At 38.8% G+C, this 13,145-nt stretch overlaps 1 protein-coding gene across 3 annotated transcripts in view; it reads right to left on the reverse strand.

Annotated features, from left to right (window-relative positions):
* Positions 1–13,145, reverse strand: part of LOC131697531 (ribosome-recycling factor, mitochondrial-like) — a 36,438-nt gene that overhangs the window by 7,483 nt on the left and 15,810 nt on the right. For all 3 annotated transcript variants that reach the window (XM_058987070.1, XM_058987069.1, XM_058987068.1), the window contains one exon: positions 8,308–8,426. In XM_058987070.1, the coding sequence (XP_058843053.1) occupies positions 8,308–8,426 (119 nt within the window). The remainder of the gene's footprint in view (positions 1–8,307; positions 8,427–13,145) is intronic.

A 13,145-nucleotide genomic window follows, 5' to 3' on the forward strand; every position in this document is an offset into this window, starting at 1 on the left:
CTTTTCTTTAACCACTGGACCACACAGCCTATTCAACTAAAGAGCAAGCTCTGCAGTGGAGAGGCAAGTATGTGTCCTATGCTGATGTCAGCTGCTAGGAGGGGACCCTTTACAGTACGTACAGGTCTTTAACATACTGAAATATACCAGCGATATAAAATACATACACTAAACAGTATAGTATATCTCTTGAGCTGTGTGAGGAATTGCTGCTGTGAGGCAAAACTAAGTGGACATTCTAAAAACTGGGAAGAAAAAAAAAAAAATATTCGGGGGGTAAAATTAATTGGGCACTAAATAAAAAACAAACAAAACAAAAAACAAATTTCAAATGAGTTATATCTAGACAACATCTACTTCCAGAGAGTAGTTACTGTACATTGCTTTGAGTTAGAAATTAAACTGCAAATGCAATGCAGATCCTTTTCTGCCGAGTGCACTAAAATCATGTAGTCACATCGACTGATGATCTCGCGCACTTTCGAAGCACACAATTCTGTTCAATTTTATTTCATAGGATGTTCATAGGATTCCTGGGTAACTTATGACTACATGTTTCCACGACTCACCCTTTTGAGCACATCACTTCATCAGAAACCGTGCTTCCCTCCTTGAAGCTTTCTTGCACTCTCACTAAAAAGCCATGTCCCTAAAACCAAGTGCAGCTGCAGGAGGTTATGAAAGTCCTCTGCTTACCCCTCCATAAATAAAAACAAGCAATTTCCTTTGTATTTTCACCCCAAACTGTAATATTATCGATCACCTTAATTAGGGGTGAGACCGAATAGTCGAACATTCGACTATTCGATAACGATGGCACCCATCGACAAGTGAATCCAACATTCGAAAGCTAAAAAAAAAAAAAATGTATATATTGATTTTATTTTAAAGCCTGTACTGCTGATTGGCTCTCTATGTAGCGGTAATGAAGATTGACTGGAGGGTGGGATTTGTTATTTCTTGTCTGTGATTGGCTAAACTAGAACGTACCTCGGCTAACGATGGCTTACTCACAGAAAAGTTCTGCATAGAAATACTCTGACAAAGTAAATGAAAACACTGTTAAGTGTAAAATATGTGCAGTGCAATTAAACTACCACAAATCTACAACTGGTATGTTAACCCACTTAAAAGCCAAACACCCTTCTGTGACGCTAGCAACGACAGAAAAGAAAAGAGGACCGCAACAAACCGCCATTGCATCCTTTGCGGTGAGGCCTCGTCAGTGTGACAACGTCGTACGTGCTGAAAAACATCAGCCCTTATTGCTAATATGGTGGCAAAGGACATGCTTCCCATAAGTTTTGTTGAAGGTGAGGGATTTCGGGAGTTGATGAAATTTGTGGAACTCGACTCGAAAAAAATGCATGCCGATTCAGCAGCGTCTGTCCGCAGAAACTTGTCAAAGGCTGAGAAGGTGGTGATTACTACAGATGCGTGGACTGCACCGAATACCGAGTCGTACGTCATAATAACCTGTCATTTCATCGAGGATTGGGAAATGAAAAACGTAGTTCTACAGACTCGCGCCACGCCAGAGAGGCATACAGCAGAGAATCTCGCAAATGTGTTAAACACCGCTGTAGACCATTCGGGTTTAACTAGGGGGGGAAATCACTGCCTGTGTTCACGACAATGCCAGCAACATCACCTTCGGAGTTTGTTGAATGGGACTCGAATTTGTGCTTTGCACACACTCTGCAGCTCGCCTTCAACGATGGCTTTAAACTTGGTGCCATACATAATGTAGTCGGTGCGGCCAGCCGTCTTGTGTCGCATTTTCATCACAGTGCAATAGCTACTGAGGCTCTGAAGTTGAAACAAAAACAAACAACTCTGCCTGAGCACCGTCTGCTGCAGTATTGCCGGACCTGATGGACACGCTGATTAAACAAGAATAAGTGAACATGATGATAATAATGGACATTGCTAGCCTAACTATTCCTAAAGTTTTAGTTAGGATTTTTTTTTGCTTCCATGGAAGGCTAGTGCGTTAATGCCACTCAGGCCTTTTTGTTCATTCATTTATTTATTAATATTATTAAGCTAGCTACATACATAGCAAGCTGTTGCCGATACAGGCTATTTATTTTTTATTCACTGGAACTCGAACGCACAGGTATGTTTCCGATTTGATTATAGTAGACCGGTAGTCTATATGTTGTGTGTGGTTTGAAAACGTAGGAAAAGTAAATCGTTTAGTTAAGTGGATTGTATAAATTAGCTAGCTAGATAGTCTAATGCATTTTGTATTTCGCTGTTATGACCGGAAAACATTATTGCCACAAGGATGCTAATGTTAAGGCATTTGCCTCGCAGCTCACATTGCTAAACTATTATTGAATGAAAATTAAATTAATAATTGAATAAAAATTATACTTTTTTTTTTTTTTTTTTTTTTAATTGTCACAACCTTTATAGTTCATTTGAAATTGTAATTAACGGAAAAGCTTGTGACAATATCGGTAAAAAAATAACACTTGCTTGCAAAATACGAGAGTCTCACACGAGAGTTGACGGTATGCTTATGTTATTGCTGCTGTTATGGCATTTCTGTATGTTTCCTAATAGGAAGGTATTTTTTACATAGCCTAATGTTTATTTAACAAAGTTGTTAAAGTTGTTGTGTTAGCTAAGTATTTTAAAATAAAGTTCAGAATTTATTGCAATTGCAATAATTGTCACTTTGCATTATTTCGCATTTAATGTACGTCTCATTTTGAATGGGAGGCGCGGGGGGGGGGGGGGGGGCGACTATTCGATTAGTCGACCTCAACAGCTGTGGAATTATCGATAGTCAAAATATTTGTCGTGCACATCCCTAACCTTAATAGCTAACATTTAAAGCATAACATTAAAAGGGGAACAAAGTTAGATATGGATGAATGACTTGCTGTTCAATTAAAAAACTGATTTTGTTTTGGTGTAATATGCAAATATGATACTATAATATGCAAATACTGACTTCCATTTTGTAAATCCTGATGAACTCTGATTTGACTTGTTTGCTTCTTAACCTGGATGTTTCCTAACTAAAATGTACAAATATTTTGGTACACAAATCCTGAGTGTGGACACTCTTTGTTGAAGGTGTAACATGCAAATAAAATAAATATTTTTCTATTGTCCCTGAAGCTCAATGAGGTGTGCTATCCCCAGCTGACCTGATACCAAGCCCAAGATTGAGCAAAGGCCAATGTGGGCCCCTAGCCAGGATTCTAATGACGCCTGCATGACTCACGCTGCACATGGCAGTGCAGTGCATTCACTCAGGGTGAGCCACTGGGGACCACTGACACAACATCTTTGATGCCCAGCTCAGGAAAGTCTGCTAAATCTGTTTCTTTCACTGCTTGAAGCTGTTTTCGCTTCTGCTACAGGAACGCCAAACCACAGAAAGCACTAGCTCTTTCTGTTTAGAAATAATGAGCCAGGCAATGTGCTGGAAGGCTTACATCGGACGGCCACCAGGGAGAAGAGGCGAGTGCTTTTAATACAGTTTCAAAATGTTAGGAAAAAAAAAAAAAGGCGTTTTCCCTAAAATCCACTTTGAAAAACATTTTGAACAATGTGACTCGCCATACAACGTTTTAAAAACCACAAACCAAGCTGGGCAGCTTCAATCTAATGCAAATATTTTCTCCTAGAAGTGCTAACACCAGATACTTAACACTCCAAACACGATCATATTCCAGACAAATTAGACCATTACTTTAAGTGCAGACTGAGGCTCTGGAGGCAGACTGCACATGATTTCAAAATGATTTCAAACTGCCACTGAAACAGCGCCGTCTACTGGCAGATACTGGAATTACATTTTTATTTCCGGCATATTGCCCCACCTCAATTATAACGATTTAACATGGGAGACAGTGCTGTTGGACAGGTAAAATCCCTTTTTAAAAAGATGGCAGCTCCGATTCTGACCACCTACACTACGTGGTGTCTGTATTACTTTGGGTTGACAGATCAAGTTTAATATGCATCAGGCAATTAACTACATTTTCAAGTCATATGCCAAATTCAATTTAACCAGGGGCCATGCTGTAATTTGATATTTGCTGCGTGGGCCACGGGCAGTGGCGGACCCTGCCTGGCAGTTTACATATTGTTACATCCAGACATAAACTAAACAGACTCACATGCATGGTTAGATGCAGAGCAGCAAACCATTTCCTAATCAAGTAATAATCAACTATAAATCGAAGCAGTGAGAACACTATTATTCAAAAGCAAGATACAAAAAAAATGCATAGACTCTTCAAACACTACTGAAAACAAGCATGTGCATATTGCTAGACAGTACAAAATATTTGCATTGAGAAAACTTATGACTATTAATTATATTATTAAAAAGCAAGACAAATGCTTTTTTCATTAGATTCTAACATTTCTCATCAGAAAGATGGTGGAGGCTCCAGAGTGACGCATCCGGCAAAGGCACACCGCGAGGAGTGTAGGATGCTCCCGACAGCGTGGAGATCGCCGGTTCGAGTCCAGGCTATTCCACTGCCAACTGTGGACAGGAGCTCCAAGGGGGCGGCGCACAATTGGCCGAGCGCTGCCTGGGTGGGGAGGGCTTAGGTCAGCCAGGGTGTCCTCAGCTCACTGCGCACCAGCGACCCCTGTAGATTGGCCCAGCGCCTGCGGGCCTGCCTGTAAACTGCCCAGAGCTGCGTGGTCCTCTGACGCTCTGAGGTGGCTGCATGGCGGGCCTGCACAATGAAAAACAGCGGACGGCTGATGTCTAGGTTAGCCTCCAAATAAAGGGTACCACGGCGATTAAATCGATCAACTGAGGCCAGCAAAATAAAATCCATGGTGATCAATAATTGATTAATTGTTGCATCTCTGGTTAGATGTTTGGTTTTAAAGGCTTTATTTGAATGAAATACATCAGATGACCCAATGTTTTTAAAACTTTTGATATCAACTGTTGCATAGGTTGGTCAGTTGAAAAGAGGCGATTACAGCGGGAACTGAAATCCTTCATCAGTCCTCCTGATGTGTAATGGATTTGAATGTTTGATACCGTTTATTTGATTAACTATGATATACAACCACTAGCTATGATCTTTAATAACTGGATTATTACAGGAAAGGTGAAAAGTGGAATCTATAGACATCTAGCATTGCCAGAAAAATCGTAACTTAATACTCTTCTGCTCACAGGAAGCTACTTCCCAGTGTTTTTGCACCGCCTATTTACGAGTTTCTAGATACTGCATAACGTACCCGTATACACATTTTTTTATTGGGCTCTGATTATGCTTCTACTGAAAGTTATTGCTACTTGTGCATAGCCCTGCATGACAGTATTTACTGAAACCCCACAATCAAATAAAAATGAACAGAAACTATTCTTATTCCTCACGTTTGTGTAAATTGGAAGGGTGTATCTTTTAATTTGATTTGGAAGATCTTGATATTTTCTCTCAATTTTGATCTTGCACACATTAGTAAAGAAGCTGCTAATGCGAGACTGCTGATGGGCTTTTTGATATACTTTTTCAACCCCCCAGGTTTACAGGAACTCTGCAGAGCACTGTGACCTCGGCTGGGTAAATGAGCTGCCCTTCCAGAGGCAGGCCTGGAGCACCAGGGCGAATGTTGCAAGGCTGTGTCTCAATCTGAATCATTCTAAAGGATCCCTACTGAGAGATACTGCATACCAAACATAATGCCTCAGTGAAAACCCAGCATGGCTAAGAACACAAAAAATAGTGTCCAATTGTGTTTTTTACATTCCCATTACTGAAGCTGCTGACAATGTGCTCGCTACATACAGTGAATGTCTGGGGTCTACAGTGTGGGTAAAACTTTCCCTAAGAAACTATCAAAAACACATGGGACTCTCAAGCGCTTCGACTTATGGCTTCATCAGTTTAGGAAACACTGTGGCAGAGATGCATGCATCCCTTACTGTACTTTCAAGTCCAAGTCCTCAGAACTCATTAACAAATGTGTTTTACTTTAATGCGGTTTACATTGTACAGGTACGTTAATGTATCAGTGTCAGAGGGTGGACTTTGGGCAACCATGCACTCCCCAAGCAGGTGTCTTAACTACTGCACAGACAGGTTTGCACAAGCACTTCTACCCTAGGCTGTGCTTACAGCAGCTTTCAAAAAGTACTACTGGTGTTTGGCATTTAATGCAGTATTGGCATTTCATAATTGCACACAGAAACCATTTTGTGATATTTGGCACTTTTTTAAAAGCTCTATAAAGGACAGCAGCACCATAATTCAAATGTAATCCCTGGGAGAGTGCTTTCAATCTCACTGGCTTTGGTATCTAGAACGACAGTGCACCAAACTCTCAGCTTCACTGGTAATCTACAGTATTTGTAACTGTTGTTTTATTGAAAAATAATAATGGAGTCAAAGTCCAGTAAAAATTGTAGTCTGGACTCGAGACAAGCAATTCTGCATGGAGGACAAACAAAGGTTTTTTTCTAGTATTGCACAATGGATGATAGATTGTTATATGGTAAGTAGCAGAGCTCCCAAAGCTTCAGACTCTGCATGTTCTCATATCTTTGTCTCTGTGCTCTGCTTGTCAAGATAGGTGTCAGCAAGGCATGGCAGAGCTTGTGTTGACTCTTGGACGCTTGGATCTTTTCCCATAGTCATGAACTCCTTCTAACTTCATTCGCTTCTTAAGGGCTGCATCATAAGCATTTTCTTGCCATTAGTTATAACCTTGTCAAGTCAAAAAAGTTAAGAAGTCACACTTTTCCCAGGGTATCTATTTTCTAAGTAGGATTCAGAATTTCCAAAAAAGTTAATCAATTTTACTGTGAAAATTCTGCATAAAAAAATAAGCAATGTCTTAAATAAAATGCAATGTTCACACCGTATGATGTATAGAAGTTTTGTCGATCAGGATCTAACAAACCAATGTGTGCTGTCATAAATGTGTTCTACAAGGTCACATACTCTAGCTATTTATTTGACTAAATACAGAAAGCGTACATTTCAACACAGTGCTAATACACTCACTTATACATTGATAGAAGTGAGTGTATTTACCAAACAAACAAATTATTATTATTATTTTTTTTTTTAATATAAAACTTTTTTAAACCATTTAATCTAAATCAGTAATGGTCCCCGTATGTTAAAACAGAAGACATTATTATAAAAGGCAAGAACGGCTGACAGAGTCTCTCTGAAGTGAGTGTTTACAGAGAAAACACATTTGTGAATTTGACAATACCAGGTGGAAGTTTGGGTCATTTCCTTCTCTTGAGCGAGAGCCATATTTATATATTTTCTTGGCCTTTGTTTCCAAAGCATTTTGAGAACAAAGACCTGTTCAAATAATCAATCAATCAATTTGGCTGAAACGGCAGAGCAGATTCCAATTTCAAATTAGAAGTTCTTGAAGCACATTTTCTAATACCCAAAGATGGAAACTACAGTAGAAGAATGTTAAAAACAAGGATTTATTCAGGGACCCTAACATCGGTGCTGCATGTGTAAGAGACTGCATTGGTTGCTTTCATCAAGTGCCTATAGATAATAGCCTTAAAAAGTAAGTAGCAGGGTTAGGAAAAATATAGCGTTACATGTCCCCATGTGTTGCTACAACGGTTTAAAATAACATACCGGTCATTTTTCTTTTCAATGTTAACATCCTGACACTTATAACTTTAACACTTATTTCAACATCCTCTCTAAGCTTTAGTATCCATAGTTTTAAACAACACATACATTATAGTTTGGTTAAGCTGTATACAAAACACATGTATCTTTGAGACATGTTTTCAACATTTAGGCAGTATGTAATGTGCCCTTCTCATTATATCGCTGTGATTATTATGTGTACACTGTACACTTAAAATCAATATATTTGTCTTGTTTTTTTTATTGTGCTGAAAACAGAATATAAAAATCGATAAATGGCATGTTTTTGATGGTCATCTAAAAGCTAAAAAAGGATCAGTGCCACTGTTACTGAGTTTTTCTGATCTCTCTTCCTGTAGACAACCGACTTGTCCATAAAGAGACATTGGAGCGGGTGGGCGGGTGTTAGGTGTCAAGTAATTAAGACAAGCATCGGAAATTACTTTAATTCAGTCCCAAATTAGGAAAAACGTTTCAGGAGGTCCTGTGAAATATCCTTGACCAATCATGCAAGCAGCCATGAGTGTGAGCATGTGTGTGTGGGGTAGTGAAGGCTTGCAGTGGCTGTTATACAATGACATGGTCTTTGCATTATAACTTCAGACAATTACCGGTCATTACAACAAGTATGACCAGTATTTTTTATAACACTCTATTGTTCCTTTCATTAACTTACCTCAGGGAAGCTAGTCATATTAACTAGGATGAGCTGTGGAGACTTCATGGAAATCTGACCAAGCTGGTTTAGTGGGAACTTTCCATCCTTTGTTGTCACAGTAATGTGGTCTAAAGCACCTAGTGAGTAAAAGAAAATACATTTAATAGGAGACTCATGCTGACATAATGCTTGTGATTGGCAAGTCATAACTCATGACTAAACTGCTCTGGAACACAGCTGGTTTATACAGCAATCAACATTCTATTACAATTAGATTTGACTTCAGATGTCATAGATTAGTATTAAATAGAAAATGGGTAATACATGTATTAGTGTCCTGAAATATTATAATTATATAATTGATAAAAGACTTGTTTCCTAAATCGATTTTCGTATGTACTGCATATATTAGTGTCACAAGTCTTTCCATGTGTTGGCCCTTTCAATGTTATTATGATATGGAGGGGACTCAGCTCAGATCCCTTGTGTAATGAGTCTCAAAGTCTCAGCCAAGCCCCCTGGCGAACATTAGCCCATATTACAAAAGCAACTGTTTGGCACAATTCAGCACAATCTGCAGTCTCAGTTTGAGAGGCCCTAGACTGAGATGCTCATTCCATTACAGGGCCAAGAGACAGCCAGTGAATCCCTAGCTATTGTGGTAGACCAAGATTACTCTGCAATGCTGTTTCTGTATCCAGATGGGGAGAGGATGTTCCAGAACTCTACCATCCATCGGGCCCACAGTGTACAAGACTGGTTTACGCTTCCCCAGCCAGCACAACCCCGCCCCAAACACATTCAGGCAACGAGGCAACGGGGCCTGTGGCTGTCCACAGCCGCATGGATGAATGGTTCCCAATACTGTGGCATCTTGTGGAATCCATGCCACGATGTGCTAATGCTGTCATTCGGACCAAAGACAATCCCACTCTCTCAATCTTTTGTAATTGGAAATTCTGGTTCCAGGGTTTAATTCAGCAAAGCAGGATTACCCCCGCATTACCCAGTATCCCTGAACCGAGGTTTTAAAAATTAGGGATAAACCAGATTTTCCCTGTAAAATGCTGTAAACATTTTTTATTTTGTTGTGACTGATCCCTTCGCCAAAGCAAGACTCCAATCCAGTATCATTCAACTTGGTAACACAAGCTGTTTGGTCCATTCTCTGAAAAACTAGTTGCTGTTTGTACAAAAAATGGTTTAAATTAGCATAAAGTATATTAAAAAGCTATGTGTTGTGTAAGAGTATGATAAAATAAAAACAGCTGTCGCCATATTCTGTGTACATGCCCAATTAAATTTACTCCAAAACTGAACCCAAAAACAGTGAAAAAATAATTTTAAAAAAATAACTCCTATTAGAATTTTTTTTTTTTTTTTTTTTTTTTTTTAAAGAGGAGTATACTAGAAAAAAACAAGCTTAATAAATAGAGTACAATAAATAAGTTTTTTTTTAGATGGGGATTGAGTTTTGCTTGTTTTTCTAAAAACAGTCCAACATATCGCATTGTTCTGGCGGTATCAGATTGCACCTGACACAATAATTTGAAATTGACTGTCTGTGTTGTTTTGTTTAGACTCCAAGGCCTAAATACTCCGAGAGCAGTCCTGTGGGAGTCTGACACATGCCTCATGGAATCCTTCAGAATGCTAATTTCAAACCAATTGGACTTTTCCTGCCTTACCAAGCCATTACCTGAAGTCTTACTTCTCCATCACATCTGCAAACACTTCCAGGAGACATTTTGACATTTCCCTTGTACAAAAAAACATTTTCAGGAAATGATTAACAAAAACGCACTCTTCCTGGTCAAGCCCAAGCTGCAGAGGAGCTAGTTCTGAAAGGGTTACTATATGGTGGATATCAAAGACTTCAGAAGCTACAAACTGTGGGGGCAGCACATTTAAACTGTAGACAAGACTAGAACAGTCTGTGAAAATGTTATGAAGTATAATGATAATAATAAACGTATGCCATCATTGGCTGATAATAAATGCTCCATAAAACAGCTGGGTAGATCTGATCATTGCATAGGCTTTCATCTACAAGCACACGAAAAGCGGACTGCTCTTTCCATATTCAAATATTACATACAAAATTGTGATTTTTAAGCAAGTTCAAAGTTTTCCTGCCAAAAAACAACTTATTTGCGACTAGAAGCAGTTCACTTATTGTTTAGTTTGATTTCTTGCTAGTCCTCATTGAAATTGTGGACCCTTATGCACTGACTGTGTCCATCTGTCTGTTATCGTGACCATGGTAATTGCCTTGAATTTCCTGGATCTCTAAAAATGTATCACAGACTCCAAGCTTCCTGTTGAACTTTGGATCACGTTTGGGTAAAATTCTATTTTATTCACGAAATGGTTTTCGCGGTTTCTTTTAAAAGATTAGAACAGACGTCAATACATCTACCACCATATATGGGGCCAACATTGCAGATTGCTGTTTTTTGGGGGGCGTGCATGTAAAGCACAAAGCAGTGTGTCTGTCCAGTGTTCGGTTCAGGGTAAATCTCGAGTTTCTTTACTTTTGTTTTCTTTGAGAGATGGGGTGGGGGATTTAACATTTCATTATTTGAATACAAATGACCCGATTTTGAATGATAGGCGGGGGATGGCTTTATCATTCTATATATACATTAAACTGTGGGTTCTCAAACCTTTTAGTGCACTCAGCAGAAAAATACTTGTGAAGTGTCCATTCAAAAATAATAAAGCCCTTTCTTGTGTCTAGCACAATTCCCTATACTATATTGCCACTTGCTTTAGTTTAGCTTTTACAGTATGGAGCATAATCATTTAAAGCTTTGTTTTTTTTTGTTGAGACATTAGATTACATGTATGTGTAAACTGATAAACAAATAAACTGCATTACATCCAGATTTAGAACTGTTACCGTTTACTTAGAACGGATTTAACATGATGACCCAATGCTTAATTATATTCCTTAAATGTAGCTACCCTTCAATTAACTACCAGGATACATATAAATAACTAAATTTGATCCTGCATTTAATCCTGTACTTGAGTACTGTAATTTGTCACAAGTGTTATTTAATCTGTAGTATTTTGTATTTAATTATATCCTGATGTAACTATCACTGACACTTACCTGCTCCGTTATTGAATCGTATTTTGTCATATACTTGTACTTGCTAGAACCGAAGTCATTGTATTTGATCTTGCTCTTAATTTTATTAATACTTGTACTGTGATTGTAAGTCGCCCTGGATAAGGGCGTCTGCGAAGAAATAAATAATAATTAATAAATAAATAAATAAATAAATCTAAGCCATACGAGAACATTATTACTGAATTACTGAAAGAAACTAAAATGTCATTATTGTAAGCTCTAAAACCTTTGTTCGTCCCCAAAAGAAACACACACTTTTGGGGAAGAACAAAGGTGACAGTGATGCATCACCGAAAGGAAAGCCAGCCCTACATTCAGAAACACGTTCAGCAACACTGCAGAATGACAATGCACTAAAGACATGCAACTTCTCACAGTCCCAGAATGGCTATTTGCTGCTATGTTAATTCATACTGGTGTTTTGTGTGTAGTACTTCATAATGAGAAGAACTCATAAGTGTTAAGAACTCTATGCAGTCAAGGAGTATTCATTTATATTGTTTCCACAACTTAAACAATCAGTCAAGTACATAACTAGTACGCACAGCCCCAAACAGGAATTGGTTTAAAAGTTTTACTACATTCTAGATTATATACAGCAATACAACGTGGTGGATTCATTAAGATTTTACTCAAGTGCCCCTTTTTATTTCTACCAAAATAAGCTACACAGGTGTAGCTCCCCATACTGTAATCAAACGAGTCCATCCATTTTAAAACAAGAGTATGGGGACAATAAATAATTGAAGAAAAAATAATTGGAAATTAAAAGCAGGCAGACTTGGGAAAGAGGCTGGGAGACGCATGGGATTCTGCAGTGACTTCATTCTATTATGGGTCATTCCTATTACGTCAGTGCTCACTGCTGTTAAACGATAGCAACATGCTGTTGTTTCAATGTGTTACTGCAATTGCCACGTGGAGTTTTTCCTTGTCCACTTGATGATGTTCAAGAGTAAACATCCCGTTGGAGCCAGCAGTGTCTGCTCCAGAAGGGGAGCCCCAGGAGACCCCAAACACACTCCAGCGGCTGCAGCTGAGGTGCACTGACATGGAAGTGCTTCAGGAAATTGAGATAAGTATGATCTGCGCCACACGTAACCTCCCTAACGATGGAGGAAAATAATCAGTGCCAAACGGTGCTATTACTTTGTAATTTACTGAGCATGCAACAACCATTGTGAACACACCCTGTACAAGGTAATGCGATTCCAAAAGTGGCACTTGAAAACGCATTGGTAAAACCATGTGATTTTCTTATTGATCACATATTGTTTCGCTGTCTTTTGTCTGCTGAACGGTAGCAGGTAAGTATGCCTATGTATTAATAGAGTATGTTTGTTCTTACAGCAATGATTATTGAAAGCAGAGAAGTATGTGAAATCGCTATGTCAGACGTCCAAGGTATACAATTGTGTATAGACAACTGTTTCAGTTATAGACTTCATCAGTGTTGTCAGTTCAGAGCCTCTCAAGCAGAGACCAAGTGTGTCACATTGTGTGGTGGTTTTGTGAAGCGGCCTCCATGCTAGGTCATTAGTCCACTGCACAACCTGGACCCTTTTTTAGGACTGAATGGGGGGAAAAACCTCCATTTTATTTTGTTTTTTATAAAACTTTTCACTAGGACCATTGATACTAAACTCTCTTTTCAAAGTCATCCTGTAGACTTCAGTTGATAACTTTTACATTTTAATTCCTTCTACTTACTTTACAG

This window comes from Acipenser ruthenus, chromosome 15 (genome assembly GCF_902713425.1).
Source record: "Acipenser ruthenus chromosome 15, fAciRut3.2 maternal haplotype, whole genome shotgun sequence".
NCBI classification, from domain to species: Eukaryota; Metazoa; Chordata; class Actinopteri; order Acipenseriformes; family Acipenseridae; genus Acipenser; species Acipenser ruthenus.